At 51.8% G+C, this 17,793-nt stretch overlaps 1 protein-coding gene across 1 annotated transcript; it reads left to right on the top strand.

Annotated features, from left to right (window-relative positions):
* Window positions 1–1,169: 1,169 nt before the first annotated feature.
* Window positions 1,170–17,089, top strand: Mical (Molecule interacting with CasL). The gene is made up of 22 exons (XM_029112754.1): window positions 1,170–1,293; window positions 2,985–3,289; window positions 3,421–3,651; window positions 3,794–3,964; window positions 4,061–4,243; window positions 4,369–5,580; window positions 5,666–6,092; window positions 6,222–6,415; window positions 7,144–7,422; window positions 7,525–7,784; window positions 8,151–8,354; window positions 8,512–8,628; window positions 8,718–9,067; window positions 9,472–9,606; window positions 12,481–12,704; window positions 12,883–13,125; window positions 13,336–13,525; window positions 13,676–14,341; window positions 14,498–15,485; window positions 15,688–16,365; window positions 16,481–16,758; window positions 16,878–17,089. Exons 2-22 carry the CDS (start codon window positions 3,140–3,142, stop codon window positions 17,087–17,089), a joined length of 7,392 nt encoding a protein of 2,463 aa, XP_028968587.1. The 5' UTR covers window positions 1,170–1,293; window positions 2,985–3,139.
* The last annotated feature ends 704 nt before the right edge of the window (window positions 17,090–17,793 follow it).

Below are 17,793 nucleotides of genomic sequence, written 5' to 3' on the forward strand. Positions count from 1 at the left end.
GCTTCAGTGTATCCACAACGTTTTCTCTCGATTACCGCGGACGTTCCAATATGAGCGGAGTTAATGGAATCTTCAGGTTCTTCGACGAGCGTTGGTTTACGATTTTCTCATTCAACAGACCATCAAGCGAACCAAGTTTGCGCAGGTTTCGTTCATATTTGAGATTCACTGCGGTCGGGGGAAGTGAGCTCAGACCGGAACGAAAGAGAGAAAATATATTGAAAAAAGGAAGCCAGTTGATCCACTGAAGCCCTGAGCCCCTGTCTTGTAGTCCGCGTCAAAGAATACGATTCCGGGCCCTGCAAGAGTCGTGCCACTTCACTCGTATGAGGTCGAGATGGGTCTTCCCCTCGCCGCCTCCACGGTGGTTTTCGCTCGATTTCCGTTCTGACATTTCGTTTCCCATCGACACCCCCATACCTCGCCGCCGTTCCGCGCGGCGACGTATCGTGGTGCATCGCGGGATTAGTATTCTTGCTGAGCCTTCGATTCGGTATGATGAAGTGCCATTCGGTTGCTAACCTCAGCTGATCATCGTTCAGCGGTCCCCTCGTCGTTTTCTCAGTTCGCGATACTCGAAGCCCAGAATGAGTCTGCTGGCCGGGTTTGAAGCCGCGAGGTTGACCAGAGCTTGCAGTCGTTGCGTAGGAGGGAGACTCTGCGCAACAGGACCTGCGAGGAGGTGGACAAACAGACAGCCAGGCAGGCAGGCAGGCAGGCGGGTGGGTTCACACGAGCACGCGTGAGATATTCAGGTCTACTCGCGCTGTTTGGCTGGCGAACCATCTCCGATGCCATCGATGGCGCAATACAAATCGTTGGGAACGTTTTTGGAACATCAGCCACCGCGGTTTCTAAACTCGGCTGACCCCGGTGACATCAGATTTCACCTGTCAGCCTCTGTGGCGTTCTCGACATCACGGTGCGGATCTACGCAACCGCGATTAACGACGTCGACGCTTTAAGAGCTTAGTCAGACGCTCTCTCGACGGAGTTGAACACCGATTTTTGTTGAACTCTTTGATCTACTCGGATGGAAGTTATCGGTCGAAATTCCGCAGCTCGAGATCACTGAAGTCCGCCGATCTCATCGAGACGTTCGCGGAGTGGCTGTTCGTGCATGTTCCTGAAGCTGACGTGGGCTCTCCGAAGTAAGCCGTTGAAGTACCGGACTTAGTTGTTGTGAGCTGTGTGCGGACTATTGAATCCAATACCCGATCCGCAGTCAGCTCTATCGAGCGTGGGGAAAAACGGGAGAAAACGTGAAAGAACGCTAAGTTTCAACTGGCCCCGGTGAGCAAGACGTTCGTTTGTTTTAATGAGTCGGTTGAACGGGAAGATGGAGTTCTTCGTGGAAGCGTGGTGCGATCACTGTCCGCCGATTTCAAGCAGTCGCTCAGTTGCGTGTTTTGAGAGGCTCCTACGCGAAACGGCGGAATCCATCCCTCGCGGTGATGCAACCGTTCCCATTCAACTATCAGTGGATGTAACGATCGCGCGTCCCCCAACTACAGATCAAGCCTCTCATAACTGTACCGGCGTGTTTTTTAATCCATACTCGCGTAAGATAGATCATCTTCCCCACGGATGACAATGGAACCGCCGACCGACCGACCGACCGACTGACGTTCGCTAAACGGTCTCTGAGCGAGGCATTCGTCAACATTTTTTACAGTGCGTCGAATTGTCAGAGGAAGTTTCGACCAGTCTGCGACTTCCTCAGCAAATTTTTTTCTCGCTGGGGAAACATCAGAGCCTCGTCTCAGGGAGTACGCGGAGTTCCGATGATGGGAGCGATCGGGAGTCCTGACTGTAAATCTGAGCGCGGTGTGGAGGGTTTTCCCGGAAAGAAAACTTTCGCCGCCGCATAGGGATCGCTGGCTTCCATGAAGTCGCTCGTAATGAGTGTTTCGTGGTCGACGAATACGGAAGCCGCGATGATTCTGGGTCGGCGAAGTAAGACGAGCCGCCAGAACAGCCCCGAAGCAAAACATACGGCTGAAGTCGTTGTATGTCATCAATCGACGTTTTCTGCCGTTGTCATGCGTGTGATTACTCGACGGAATCATTCTTCACACAATTTGCTACTAGCTAGTCTGATGGCCTAGAGACACCCAGTTAACCACTCTGATGCTCGTCCAGCGCTTTTCGCAGCCATTCTGGCACGACTCGACCAAGTCTATAAATTCTGCTTCCTCCTGTTATCTCCTTCGCCGCTCGTAATAGATACGACCACATTTGCGGTTGAGCTTCGATCGGAGTCACGGGTTGCGTTTGTCATTTGTTCTTGGGGCTGTACGCCCTGCGTGAGCATCGGCACATCTTCTAATGCAAGACTCCAGTCCCTTCGGCTTTTTTTGGTTTCCGATGACATCGGCAACTCGTAGCTCTGATTATAGTCTCGGAATTCCAAAATGTCTGAGACGAACTGGCTAGCTCTTCGGAGCGAATTTGCGATCGTATGTAAACAGACGACCGGCAAGATTGATGGACGAGCGAACAACCATCGACAGCATGGCATATGTTCGGTGCGGTTCGAATACTATTTTTCGCATCGACGAAATCGATTATATGAGCATCGGACGTCGCCACAGAAAAACTTTTCATTAGACGCGCATCCTATAGGAAACAGCCCTTCAGCTCGGCTTTGTATCATGCCGACAAGAGATCGTTCTGAGCGATTCCAGGCGGCGGATATTCACCTTCATTCATCATATTCATACGGATAACTATCCTATCGATGTGATACCAACCTTGCGGAATGGCGGTACATGGTTCAAAGAGTCGGGGACTGAGCAGTCACGTCGCAATCGGTTCTCCAGGGGTCACTTATAGAGATTTCTTATCAGCCTCTTGGGGGGCGCCGGGATGTATTGCAGAAGCTCAGGGCGATTTCGGAGATGGACAAAAAGAACCGGTCCAAGCTCTTCAGAGCTCCCCATGGTGTTAGACCCGGTGATCCATAATTAATTTCTCCCTTGCAGAGTTTGCACCAAAGATTAACGCAACGAGAGATCAAACTGGTAAAATAATTGAGAATATCAACCATGAGCGCGCGTACCAGACAGACGACTTCGTCGTAGGATGCGATAGAGTATCCCGGTGGGCCCTTAGGCCATAAGGCCTTCTGGCAGGGCCAATGCCTGTCAATAGGCAGACGAGCCCGGTGGGGCTCGGCCCAAACGGAGAGAGCCAACCAACGGGCACTCCGTCCGGCTACATAAGTCCGAAGTTCGACCTCTTCACATCTGCCGGCACATTCAAACATGTTCTAGCCTACTACCGACAGGTGAGTGATCACATGGAAAAAAATATCGAAAATCAATTTTAAATTACTCTGTATCCCCCATGGATCTAATCGTCTAAATTCATCTCTACCGATCTGTTCACCTAATGATTCACGCTTTTCCCACCCACCAGATGACAGACCTCCTCCAGCTGACCGCGGCTCCAATCAATCAATTTTATCCCAAATTGAAGGCCAAAGTAGACACATGGAAAGCGAGGAACCTTTGGGCTAAATTAGATAAGCGAGCCGCACAAAAAGAATATCAGAAAGGCCGCGCTTGCGAGAACACACGAGTTCTCATCATTGGTTCGGGTCCCGTTGGTCTCCGAACGGCCATCGAAGCGCAACTCCTGGGGGCGAAGGTTCGTTGATGATCTCGTTACCCGATACCCTCTCTCGAGGGTAACTTTTTCAGCCTCCGAATTGAAGTCTAGCTCGAAGATCGCATTGGAGGAAACTCAGTCTAGTTTGGAAATCTGAACGATCGCTTTTCCGCTCCGGCAGGTCGTCGTGATAGAAAAGAGAGACCGCTTCTCGCGGAACAACGTTTTGCATCTCTGGCCATTCGTCATCTCCGACTTGAGACAATTAGGAGCCAAGAAATTCTTCGGGAAGTTCTGTGCCGGCAGCATAGACCACATATCGATCAGGCAGTTACAGCTCATATTGGTCAAGGTTCGTTCATGCTCCTCTGTGCCCTAGATGTCAGCAGCGGGGAGGAGATTCCCTCGATGACGTCAATCCAAAAAAAATACTATGTTCCTTCCTCAGGTTTGCCTGCTGCTGGGCGTGGAGATCCACGAAAATGTCACATTCGAAGGCCTGGTGGAACCTTCCGAAATCGACGGCGTCAAGACCGGCTGGAGAGCGGCGCTCTCACCCTCGGATCACGAGGCGTCGAACTACGAGTTCGACTTCCTCGTTTGTGCCGATGGCAAACGCAATACCATACAAGTACGCCGAACCAAACCCCAGTCGGAACTCGAGTCTTGCTCTATTGTTTAATTTAGAATGCTTTGCGATCGCCGACGCGGTTGAGATGGCCGAGAGAAATATTATATTCTCTCGCTCTGTTCCAGGGTTTCGCGAGGAACGAGTTTCGGGGAAAACTCGCTATTGGAATCACGGCCAACTTCATTAATCGACAGACTCAGGAGGAGAATAAAGTTCCGGAAATTTCCGGGGTGACGTTCATCTTCAATCAAAAGTTTTTCCGCGACATGCAGATGGCGACGGGCATCGATCTCGAGAACATAGTATATTACAAGGATGACACCCATTACTTCGTAATGACGGCGAAGAAGCAGTCGCTCATCGAACGACGAGTCATCATCAACGATTATCCCGACGTTGCGAACCTACTTAAACCAGAGAATGTCAACAATTCGGCTCTGCTCGACTACGCCACGGACGCGGCCCGTTTCGCCACGAAGAACCAACTCCCGAACCTGGAGTTCGCGGTGAATCATTTCGGACGGCCGGACGTTGCGATGTTCGACTTCACGTCGATGTTCGCGTCGGAGAACGCGAGCCGAATGGTCGAGCGTCAGGGCAAGAAGCTGCTGTTGTGCCTTGTCGGCGACTCTTTGCTCGAACCATTCTGGCCTACGGGGTCTGGCTGTGCCCGAGGCTTTCTGAGCGCGCTGGACACCGCGTGGATGATGAAAGCGTGGGAGAGTCAGCCCCCGGTGAAGGTGATCGCGGAGCGCGAATCCATTTACCGACTTCTCAATCAGACGAAACCGGAAAATATCAGCAAAGACTTCAACCATTACACTATCAACCCGGCCACGCGATACATGAATCTAGGCGAGGCCAAAGTACTCCCGGGTGAAGTTACACATCTCTGTGATATGGAGACGATGACCTTCGAGATACCGGACACCGAAATGCAAATGACGAGCATGGCGCGGAAGAGGATCCGAAATCGAAGTATTGTCAATCCGGACAGCTTGCAGCTATGGTGCGAGAGACAGGTGTACCAGTACGACATCCGAGTCGACGACATGACGTCATGCTGGAGGGACGGAAGGGCTTTGACGGCGATCCTCCATCGGTATCGTCCCGAGCTGATCGGACATCCGAACGAGATCAATCCTCTCGACGTCGCGGCCAATTGCCAACGGGTTTTCGATCTGTTCGAAAAAGAATACGGAATACCTCCGGTGATGACAGGCGCGGATATGGATGCCAGCGAGGTACCCGATAAGCTGACCATGGTCAGCTACCTGACACAGGTCTACGAAATATTCCGCGGAGCCATTCCGAGAACGGGCCGGCCAGTTTATAAGGCAAGTGGAATTCCTTCCTTCCTCCTGTTTTTATTTTTCTGTCCTCACGTGCTGCGGTACTCATCCGCGAGTGTCTTTGTTGCAGTTCGCCGATCTGCTAGAGGAACACGAAAACTCTCGACCGGTCGCGCCTCGTCCCAATCTCCGTGCCGCCGTGGAAGAGTACAGAGGATCTAGGGCGTTGCGCGACAGTCGGAGCAAGTCAGTATACGACGAACCTAATCTGGCCACCAACGAGAGCTACACACCGGAGGCGGCGAAAAGGTCGAAGCTGACCGAACGTGCGCACAGATTGCGAGCTCATCTCGAAGCTTCGACGCGGGGTCATGGCGGTTGCAGATCCGACATTGCCTCACCGCAGTTGGAGCGCGTCGTGGATACGATGGATAAGCGCGCTTTCTCCGCACGGAAGGAAAGAATCCAAGAGCAATTCAAACTCGACTCCACGGGACAAAAGCCCGTCAGCGAGCAGCCTGGTCATAGTCAAGTGAACACCAGGAAAAGTCTGGCAGGTTCGTACCCCGACGTTTCGGAAGGCTCGATCGCTTCCCGGAATTCCTGCCGAGCTCCCATCGGGCTGTATTCTCCTCGAGCTCGTCCAAAATTGTGGGTGGAAATTAATTATTTTCCTTCTTCCTCAGCGGGTCAAAGGCCGACGATCAGGGAGCTTCAGCAGCAGCTGTTCCTGGAAGATAAACCGAAAAAAGACAGACCGCCCGGACATTATGTCGGCAAAATCGGCAAGGACGACTGGAACGTTCGGCGACTCGAGGAACGGCTGAAAGAACGAGAAAAAGGGACCAAGATAGAGAAGAAGAAGGTCGAGAAACCTCAGGTAGATACCCTGCCTCAATCTAGACGGCTAGATTCTTGCGAAAATGGCGACGATGTCCAGGCGGTCCGACTCCAGGAGAACGGCCGAGGGCCGCGAGAGCGAGTGAGTTCTGACGCTGTGAGACTGATCGATAAGAACGTGCAAGGCATCTGCATCTGGGGGGAACATTTCCTCGTTGACGTTATGAAATGCAGGCTTTTTTAGAGCATATCGAATGAGTGAATGAATGGATGGATTCATAGTGAACGAATAGCAAGAGATGGATTGTCTGGACTGTAGGAATGTTGGAGCTCGTCGCTATAGAGCGATTTATGAGCGCGGTAATGGAGGAGTTTAGCAAGCTATCGAATGGGAGAAGATTGATGCGCATTTTGATCGCGGGAGATTCCGTTTGGGAGTGGTCAAGAGCGGATTCCCGATCAGGGCCCGGATCTCGAGGAGCCCTTCGCGCGCGCGAAACTCTTGGACGATTGGGATTCGAAGGCAAGAAAAAATATCGTCGTGCAACCGATATCTCGTAGTTTTCGTTTCTCGAGACAGAACAATGGAAACAGGATTGAGAAAAAATGTCTGAGCCTGCCTGATTCGGTAGTCCGACCGGATCGTCCTGCTGTGCATGAGATCGTCGAATGGCTGAAGGTGGAGAATGCTGTCTCGCGGAGTCAGATCGTAGTACGCTCAATATCTGTTCTGAGAATGTTTTGTGAGTGTTCTATGTTTCCCAAAAGGTTTTCGAGGAGCTGTTTCGAGACAAACGGTCACAAATGGAAGGTCGATTACGAGGTGAAGCCCCAGAACGTGCGAAATACGGCGTAATCGACGAAAAACTACAACGGGTCGAAAGGCAGCTCAAGGACGGTGGAGTCATTATGGATGCCGGAGAGCGTGGTCGAAACAAGGTGGCTGAGTTGAAAACCATGCTCGACGTCAAAGCCCAACAGAACCGTCCTGCCCACCGTTTGAATCCTCCGAAGGTCAACAAGTATCTTAGGAAAGATTATAGCAAGGTAAGTTTAGGCACGGCTCTGTGGAATTTCCCCGTTCTTGAACTGCATGAGAGCGCAATGAATTCCGACGTGATCCTTTCTTCATTCGGCATTTTCCTACAGGAACTCGATACCAGCGGCTCGTCCAGTACCACAAGTTACGAAGATTTGCCTGGCTCATCGAGTGGGGGCTCTTGTGAACTCGAAACCGCCTCATTCCGTACGAAAACGCCTCCAATCGAAGCAGGGCCCAATATCGATGCGGATGCTCGTGAACGCACCCAATCCCCACCACCCCAGGAATCTTCAGACTTGTGTTACTTCTGCGGTCAGCGAGTTTACCTCATAGACAGACTGAGTGCCGAAGGCCACTTTTTCCATCGGTGAGTTTTTCTGTCCTGTCTGTTATTGATATTTACGAGGAGGGGGAACGGGAACTCTGATCAACGTTGAGAAGAGCGGTAGATGTTCATCACTGGCGGGGGCTCAATCGGACATTCAGTGTCGTTTGTTCCGCAGTGATTTGAACTGCATTTGATGTCGATTCGAAAGAGCGATCTTCGAAATATACGGTTGGCTCTGCCGTTGCAGCTGTTGCCAAACACACGGACGAGTCATGCCGCGGAAGTAGGTGCTCAGTGTGGCTCTTCTAGCTAAACTGGTTGCCGAAGTTTGAGTAACAGTTTGCAGTGAGCTTAGGTATCCGATGATGGTTTGCCGTTCCGCACTAACAGCGCATGTCCGAACAGGTCGTGTCTCCGATGCGAATACTGCAACGAGAACCTACGCATCGGTTCGTACGCTTACGATAGCTCGGGTGTCTGCAAGGGGAAATTCTTCTGCGTCGCTCATTTCCGAATGGAGAGACCTTCGGAGCGATGGTCTCAGATGATGCGGAGGAAAGAGGCTTTCCTCCAGGAGGAGCCCAGACCGGCGCAGATACTACCAAAGAAGTATGTTACGACTTCTCTCTCGATCTATCTGAGAGAAATCAGCCCTGGACGAAGCGGGGACTGTGCTCACGCTTTTAGAGAATTTCACTTTGTGCCCGTGTGGTCAGAATACGCGGAGGACGTCGTCAGCTCCATCAAGCTCGGAGTTTATTTTCAGAGAGGAGCTCCCGACATTGAAGAGAGAGGAAATTCCGAAGTCATCGACACCCATAAGAATGACACCCGATCACACACTCAGACCGGGCATCAGCAGCAGTCTCATCGACATCAATCGGTGAGTTCGGGGGATTTCTCCCTTCTGACGGTGGGAGCAGTCGTCGAGCACGTTCACAAAAAATAATATGACGGTGACGTCGCCTCCAGGGATCGAACACCCGAGCGAGCCGAATTCGAGAACCTCGGCGACGCGTCCGAATTGGACCAAGACGATCTACTCAACTCGGAACTCGAAGAGGAAGAGCTCACCCAAAGAAACCTCGGCGCTACCGAAGTCCAAACCGACGACGATCTCGAAAATATCAGCACTGATGAGGACGAAGACGAGATGATGGTGCAAGTGGCTGTGAAGGTCGGAGAAGACGAACAACTGCATCGCTCGTTGACAGCGGACGCCACGAGACATCTGGCTGAAACCTGGTCGAAGAAGCACAATCAGAGCTGTTGTGACAGTTCTGAAACGACCGACGACGAAAGCTCCACTGAGAAAGATGACGGTAAATATGACTAACTACGTATGTATACTTTGCGAGCTTGACGGATAATAATCATTCCATACTCGTGGATTCTCCGCTCGGGGGAAGATCTCTCGAAATCGACTGAGCTCTAACAAGATGATCAATTGTCACCAACGAAATACCACCGATGAAACGGCATTCCTAAATAATGCGGAGGATCGAAATTTTCTCGAATAATTCGGGAGACCCCAAATGATATCCCCCTCGAGCGTAAACTTCAACCGTAACCCTTCTCGAAAAGCATGAATGAATTCTGTGTTGTCCATGATTTTTAGTGGAACTCGTTGGTGTGAATGTCTCTCGCCGTAAGCTGTCGATGTATCCATTGTTATCCACTGTCGGCTTCTTGAATACTGTAGCATGCGCACCGCCTATGTTTTCAGGCGCGACGACGGACGATGTTGATAGCGACTACGAATACGCTTCGGATTCGCATCCTTCTCAGGCAGGAGCTTCCCAGTCACTCAAAGGAGATACGGACTCGAAGTCTACGGGAACCCACGATGAGATTTCAGATGGTACGCTCGCTTTCCAAGAACATTTTCCTGGAGCAAGTCGATTTTGAAACAAACGATATAATCCAGTCTTGACGATCGTTTTGACGATATCAGCAACGTGATTAATAGCAGTAGGAGGGGGAACTGCGAATGGATCCGGGTTTGATCACGGTATTCTCGTTCTTCCCCTGTACCGTGTATTCAATGATTTTTCCCCGCCATGGTCCTCTCATGAATTCCCTCTGGACCATTTCCCTCCACGACTCGGTCAGGATGCGTCTCCAAGAACTCGGGGAGGATAGCGTAACCCCGTGCAGATCCAATCGACTTCCTTGAAATTTTACCAAGGATGGCGATTGCCTGAGCCGACCTTTGATTGCAGTAGGAGCGAGGAAACCAATTCTCCGGGATTTCGAGCTGTCCGACTCTTCCGAGTCCACTCTGAGCGTAGGCGCACCAACTCGCTTTCTTTGCGCACCGTCCACACCTTCCCCACCGTCTGAACCAGTTGCGATACAAGATGCGCTTACTGACCACCGTAGAAATTCGACTAACAACAAGAATATTCATAGCCGTGTCTCGCAAATTAACCCAAACAAACCAGTACATCTCCATGCTCCGATTTACAAACAAGTCCCAATGGTCCCCACTCCTAGAACCGCTCGAGCGTCCAGCATGGTCGATCTTCCGTCAGGCTATGTCCGTATGGAGCCCGTTGTTCATCGAAAAGTTTCGTTTCCTCTGATTAAGAACTCGGTGATTCGTCGGCCGGCGATAAATTTTGGAGCTGAAAAGTTCAATAACGATCGCAAGGAAGGAAATCGAATCGTAGAACCTTCCGGGGGTCAGAGACCCGAATGCGGGAAACCGGCTTTCTTCGGGGAGTTGGATCGAGTGCTTTCGAAAACAGGTGCCGGCGAGGACCTCGTGACCGAATGCGATAGGGTTCTGCGGTCCGTTGCGTCGCGGGCCCCTGTACCTCCCCCGAAACCCAGGATGAGCACGTGCCCTTCTGCGGGACGCCAACAGGTCCCCTTTCGACGGAGTCTCTCAGATTCGTTCAGCGCTCAGAATTCCCCTGCTTCTCAGCTCAAGTTTAGAGCCGCTAGCGAACAGCGGTACGACAGAGCAGTTTCCTCTGAGTCGGTGAACGCCATCCCTCGTCCAGTTTTCATGCGGAGAACATCCGATAGTAAATTGGCGGAGAAATTCAAGAAACGTAACAGTCTCATCTTAGAGAGGGAGAAGTGTGATTCAATAGAGAGCATGTCCGAAGGTGCCTTCCTGAGACGCGCTCTCGGAGCCGAAAGAGAGTTCGCCGCACCTTCGAGAGTGCGGAACTCGCCTTTTATGAGGCGGAATAGTTGCGACCTTTCGTTTTCGGATATTGATCTGCAAGATATCCCACCGGCTCCCATTAAACCGCCTCGAAAGCTCAGTTTGACAAAACTCCACTTGACAAACGGAAACAATGGTATCGCGCCCCAACAGAGCCTCGCACCCCAGCGACCTCCGCCAATCGTTTCTTGCGTCGCGGCCCCCGAGCAGCCGGCCGCGCCCCCGAAGATACCGCGGCGCCGATCCTCGAACAGCATCAAATATCTCGAGGAATTCGTCGAACCGGTGAAACCTTCGAAAGTGAAGATTTTCGATGCGAACTTCGAGGGTATCAGCGATCGCTCCAGCTCCGACATCAGCGTTGATTGGGCTTACCCCAGCAGCGGCAGTGACCACGAGCCCGAGCTCAAGAGGCTCATGGATTTTTCGCTCGATAAAGGAACGATGCCCACTGAAGGTATTCCCCTTCTCCGAGATGTGCAGCCCGACCTGAGCGAGAGTCTGAGAAGCGCGAGCGTCAATTCGGCATTGAACGAGTTAAACGCCGCATTCAAGGACTTAGAAACGAATAGCAAGAAGAAACGACCTGTGAATTCCGAGAGCAATTGCGTGATCTGTTGAACGCTGGGACGCTGGAGGATTTCCTGCTCCTCCGTTTGCTTTATGCTTCCGACGGAAAACCAATTCAAGGGTTTACTAGCATAAGTATCATCATAACTATTAATTATTGTTTTTATCATTATTGAGCGTGCTTGTATTGATCGATTGTCTAGACTTTGCTTTCAACAACTCATACGCGAACGAATGCCGTTCCAATAACTCAAAGTCAAACGCCGGCATCTCATGTATAGCACTGGTGGAACAGATCGGTGGGCAGCACCGAAATTAGGCGAGTCGACAATCCGGTGGTAAGGAGCGAGCCTGAAGTGTGCTGTGGTGAATCGGCTTTCCTAGCGCCAAAATTTCGCATCTTCAGGAGAATAACATTGCGGTTGCCGAGTTTGAGGTTCTCGTAGAGGTTCCATCGATCGTTTCTCGGGTTTCCGGCCCCGAAGCGGTTCCCCCGTTCCCCGTCCCGTCCACTGTATGGGGGCTGGGGGAGGGGGAGGAGATTTCTTGATCTAATCTGAGGATGTGATTTTGTTTGGACGATAATCGAACGTTTCACGGTCTCAGACTCGCGCGACGTCCTCCATCGGCTCGAAGGTGATTCCCGGAGTAAGTTTCTCAGTCTGAAAACTTCTGGTTCTCACCAAAAGGCACTGCGACGGAGATCCGTTGGCTGCCTGCAGTAGTTTTTTCACCGCGACCGTCGTCGCTCACCCTCCTTTGTAGAGAAACTGCGAATCGCTTTCTAATCGACCCCCACGAGACGGATGAGAATAACTGCTCGGCGTCGGTATGAGGAACACTCTCATAGCGACCTTCCATCAGCACTAAAGCTATGCGATCTGCTTCTGTACAACTGTGTCCTTCGTGTGTTGTGACTGTTGTCCGGCTGCTCGGAATCTCAAACGAGGCGATTTTCGAAAGCTCACTTGGACGGTTCCCTTGCAGGAACTGAAGGAGACTATTCGACGATACGACGTAAGAAGCCAGCGGGAGTGCCGAAAGTGTCGCCGCTCATCATCGATTCCTCAAAAAAGCTCAGGGACTCAGACTGCCAAGAGCGGGACGAGGAGGACGCGGAGGACGAAGGGAACTCGACAGAAGATCTACTTACTCTCAGTATCACGGACAGCTCAGGAGAAGAGGAGGGCCCGTACGATGAGGATCCGAAGGTGGGTAGATTCGAGAGCATCATTCAGAACCGGTTTGTTGGAACGTTCAGCGGGATTCTGTTCATATTCCCTGCGATTAGCCCTCCAAGTTTGCTCGCTCTCTTCCGCCAGAGCCTCTCTCGCCGTGAAGGCCCCGTTTACCGCGAGATATAATTCCAAGAGACCTTCCATTTCACAGAGCCCCCAGGAGGTTCCTGCGATCGTGGTGAATGAGGAAATCGCTCCTCAGAAGTCTGGTGACGAGCTCTGGGGAGAACACGGCATCCGTGAGGTTCTTTCCCTGACCGGGTTCTCGGCTGAAGGAACTTCCGCTCCAGAACGAGCGAGTTTTGCGGGAGCGCTTCTAACTCCGTCCGATATGCAATCCCCGCCAGACGATGGCTCGAGTCCTGGAGCCGCATTCAGCGCTTCCCTAACTGAGGTGAGTTTGTTGGGGGAGATTTTCACGCGACCTCCCATCGTGCTTCTGCTCGGATTAGATGAGGATGAAGTCATCAAGAGAATATATACATGTTGTAGCGAATAAAGGGTGTGTGCCCTCGGGGCGCACCTGACGCTGGTAGTAGAGAATAATGGCCGGAAGTTCATTTCGGGAGGCTCGTACTCTCAACGATCGTATTCTCGGCTTCAGGTGACCGAGTTCGGAGCGGAGCTCAGCTCAGATCTGAGGGAAGATAGCGACCCCAAGGAAAATATTTCCCGCCGGAGCAACGAGTCGAAGGAATCTAAAGATTCTCACAGATCAAATCCGCGAGTTCCCCCGAGAGCCAGCTGTGATCAGATTAAAGACAGCCAGAGCGAACCTTCTGATCGGAAGCACCGTGAGTATGATAGATGCCTGATGCCTGATGTCTATGCGGCCCCGTCTTCTTTTTCGGGTTGCTCCAGACGTTCGACCCATCCGTCGCATTATCATGCATAAATCCTTAATATCCATGAAAATCAATCAATTCGATTGCGATTCCTCGCAGCATGTGCAAGAGTCGACAAGATGGAAGACGAAACCAGCGAGTCAAGCGTCACGAACACCCTCGATGCTTCCCCTGCATGTGAGCGGCTGAAGCCGTTTGGCAGACCGAATTCGCTCCTCAGAAGTGAGTCCGACGCGCACATGACCAGCGTCAACGAGGACAAAGTATCGTCGCCCGTGACGCCGAACTCAGCGCCGAGTGCCTCGATTGCGTCCCCGGACAATGAGTCGATCTCTCGATTGGATGATGATTTCCCTGTTGTGAAGATGACGAACGATGGCACGATGGCTCCTGTCGCAACATTGGAGACATCCGACGAGGAAGATCTCACTGTTTCTGAATGGGCCAAGGAAGGCTCGGAGCACCTGAGTACCGTTGAAGACCTCAATATGCAGCAGAGATTCCAGCCGCTTTCGGGCATGCCTAAACTCAAGAAAGGATATACTTTCCACTTGAGTGGCAGTCGGAGGGACCGCAGTGAGAACGAAGAGAAAGACCGAACCCCCACAAACTCGATGGACGAGCTGAACGTGAATTCCACAACGCTCCCGAAGAAACCCCCAGTGCAGCAAACACTCCACGCTGGAGACACTCAACAGAAGAATAACATCAACTTCCTCGACAACTATCGAACGTTACCCTTCAAAACGCACAGTTCACTCTTAGGTGAGTCAGCAGATCTTTTTATGAAGAGAACCAGATTGGTGATGGTGGACACCAATAACTATTATTAGCCGTCATAATCATCGTGCCATCCTTCCCTTGGGTTTCTCTTTTGGGACGCAACACCGATACATATTCAGTGGATACTGTTGTTTCCAGGTAATCCGTTGGAGAGGTCCTCGAGCGCAAACCGCATCGACGAGGCTGCGAAGAAAGCAGCCGAGAAGAAATCACCACCTCCGAAATTTTCTGGCTATGGCGGTAGTTTTGCGGAGAAAGTTCGTCGTCCGACCGAATCGGACTCGATCTACTTGAAGAGCCTGAACATTAAATTGAAGAAAGTGGATTTCCCGTCGATACGGTCGGCCAATTCATCCCAGAAGGGCTCCCAGGATGATCTTCTGTCGGATGAAGAGTCCGATTCGGTTTTCCGTAGACCAGCCGAGTTGCAGAAGTCGGCGACGTCGCCAAGTGTGCTAGACCACAACAAGAACCTGCACGCCAGTCTCAGCACGGCCAAGTCGATACGAAACGACGACCTCGGCCCGAGGTCTCCGGGTCGAATTTCGCAACAATCTCAAGTGTTAGCTCGCGATCCTGTCGCTGCTCTGACGCAACTGAAAGCAGCCAACGAAGCCAGTGTCTACGAGAACGTGCACAACTTGCCATACTTTGACGACCGGGCAAGCCTCGCCAGTTTCAAAATCGACACCAACAACCCTCCGATGGATTCTGGCGGATTCGTGACTCCGAATTGTGATCACTATTCGAACAGAGGCCAGCCAACCAAAGACGCCTGGCGCTACCGTACAGGCAGCGTCTCTTCCGTATGCAGCGTGGATCGGGAACGCGCCCGACAGGAAGCTAGGGAACGGGCCAAGCTGAAATCGGATGCCGAACTTGGAATAAGTCCGCCCTCAGCCTACCTGCGAAGGCATACGGGACGCCTAGGCAGTGAGGATGGGAACTGGGAAACGCAGCCAAGAGGCGCACACCCTAGGCCCCAGTCAGAGTACATCGAGAGAACTCCGGATCCGGATCTGGTCCCCGTGTTCCGCGCTTCGTCTCAGAAGCCGGTCATCGATTCGTCGCGGAAGCCTGCCCCTAAATCGAGCAGGACTCCCGCCATTGCGTCTGCCAAGAAGAGGTAAGATATATGCTTTAAGCCTCTTTTCGATGTCATACGCAGCCTCGGCACGGTGCCTTACGTGGACCATTTCGTGCCGTCTCGTAGCTCGAAACCATCTCCCACGTTTCGGTGTCTCATTTCCCATCCGGGGTCTACGACGATATCGTTCGGTAGCGAGTCACGGAGGCGGCTGTCTCAGTCGCGCTCTTTCCGATTGCAGGTTATTTTCGAGCGGAGAAAACAGCCCTCCTAAGACAGCCGCACCCCAGTCTCGGCCAAGTTCGGCTGGAAACAAAGCCAAGAACGCGCTATTCTCGCTGCTCAACTTTGGAAGCAAAAACAGTAGTGGCGGATCGAGTGGCGCTTCACCGGACGGCAAGGCCAATGGGGGGGATACGAAGCCCACCACGTCGAGTCAGGGACAACAGAAGACGGGACTGAGCAAATCACCCAGCAGCAAGACCATGCTCTCGTCTAAACTGAAAATCCTTTCACCCAAAACAAGCAAATCGCCGAGAGGCTCGGTAACCTCCGTCGACAGCCGTGACGCGGTCGATGGTCGTCGAATGAAAAAGAACGTCAGCCTTGACAGCCTGAAATCATCCGGAACTTCTCCTTCGGCCGCGAATGCGACGAATTCCACCCGCGGTACGGCGAACGCATCGAAAGCTTCGTCGGAATTCTCCGTAGACCTCAGCGCCATGAGTGGATCCATCCACGAGATGCGTCTCGGCAGTATGGGCATGAGCACCCTCATCTCTGGCACTGATTTACTCTGCGAGAGCGACGATAATGAACCGTTTCCGGACGTTCAGGATATTTTGAGCGATAAACGGGTGGAAGCCGACAAGGCGGAGAAGTTCCAGCAGCGGGTGTATAAGCAACAAGAGCTGAAAAGGTCTGTAGTCGCTCATCGTACATGCTTAGCGGGAATTTCTCCACGCGTCATCGAAGACCTGTCCGGTCTGGTAGGCGGGACCCGGAGTGAATGATTGTGTTTTTTCAATCCACAGGATCCGGATAGCTCAAGAAGTACAACGAAAACTGGAGGAAATCGAAGTTGCTCGAGCAGGAATCGAAGCAAGAGGGGTCGATGTCGAGAAGGAGCTCAGGAGGTGCGCAGTCGCCGCCGAGAAAGAAGCGTTATCCCAGGAACTCTTCCAATTGATGCGTCAGAAGAACAAACTCAACCGTCAGGAACAGGAGTTACTGATCCGCGCCAAGGATCTGGAGCTGGAAAATCGCCATGCTAAACTACAGAAAGAAATGCGTGATCGCATGGCAATGGAAGGTTTGTGTATTTCCCGGGAGCTGCACATCGGTGCTCGAAATTATTCCGAGCACCGGAAAGACTGGAGAAGCTCAAAGGGACAAAGTTTCGCTTGATACGATCGGTCTCTCTCCTTACAGATTCGAAGAAATCACCGAAGGACGTCGAAGATGAGAGAGTCATCTTGCGTGAGATGCTCGAAATCCTCGAAAAACGAGACAAGCTCGTGGTGCTCCTCGACCAATTAGAATTGAAACAGCAGCGCGAAGAGCGTGAGATCGAGAATCGCATGAGGGCTGCTCAGCAGAAAGGGGTTCCAATCGTCAATACAATCAGCGCTTCCAATGTGTAGAGCTCCGCTCATGTGGCCGCGGGAAGGAAGAGCTCGGGATCGAAGCGGAAAATCTGAGGACCGAGCTTTTTCTTCGGCCGCATACGGCGACTAGAATTGGACGAAACAGAGAACGGACAAATTTCCGTCTTATAATCGGAAGCGAAGCCAAAAATTCACACACACTGAATCGTTTGTACCGATGCTGTAAAAAATACAACGAAGCTCCGAAAGATACACAATTCTGTGCAACGATACTTTCCGACCGGAGCGCCATCCTCTTGTTGTTCCCCTCCAAACAAATTATTCGAGTCTTGACCGCACTCGACTTCAACAACGATCGCCCGAATCGGTGGAAATCTTGCCTTAAGGAATTGATTTCGCTCCCTAGGTCTCAATCTTGCCTTAACAATCATCCCGTGAGCCGAGATCGTAGCTAATGTATAACGAATAATGTCAAATAACGAATCATAGCGTCGGAGACATCAGAGAAACGGGTCACAAAGCGCTCCTTATCGACCTGATGAAGAGCGAATGTGGATGATGTCGTGACCTCAAAACAGTGAAGTTCAACAAGAACAGCTCGACAGGAGCACAGGAGGGATCGTCGCAGGAACCGTAATTCACGCCCTCAGACATCGAATAAGAAAAAGCGAAGTCCGAGTAATAAGTCTCAATCCAGTGTTCACTCATATAATCGCCGCGTTGAGCCAAGTGATGGAATG

This window comes from Galendromus occidentalis, unplaced genomic scaffold, assembly GCF_000255335.2.
Source record: "Galendromus occidentalis unplaced genomic scaffold, Mocc_1.1 scf7180000075740, whole genome shotgun sequence".
In the NCBI taxonomy this organism is placed as follows: domain Eukaryota; kingdom Metazoa; phylum Arthropoda; class Arachnida; order Mesostigmata; family Phytoseiidae; genus Galendromus; species Galendromus occidentalis.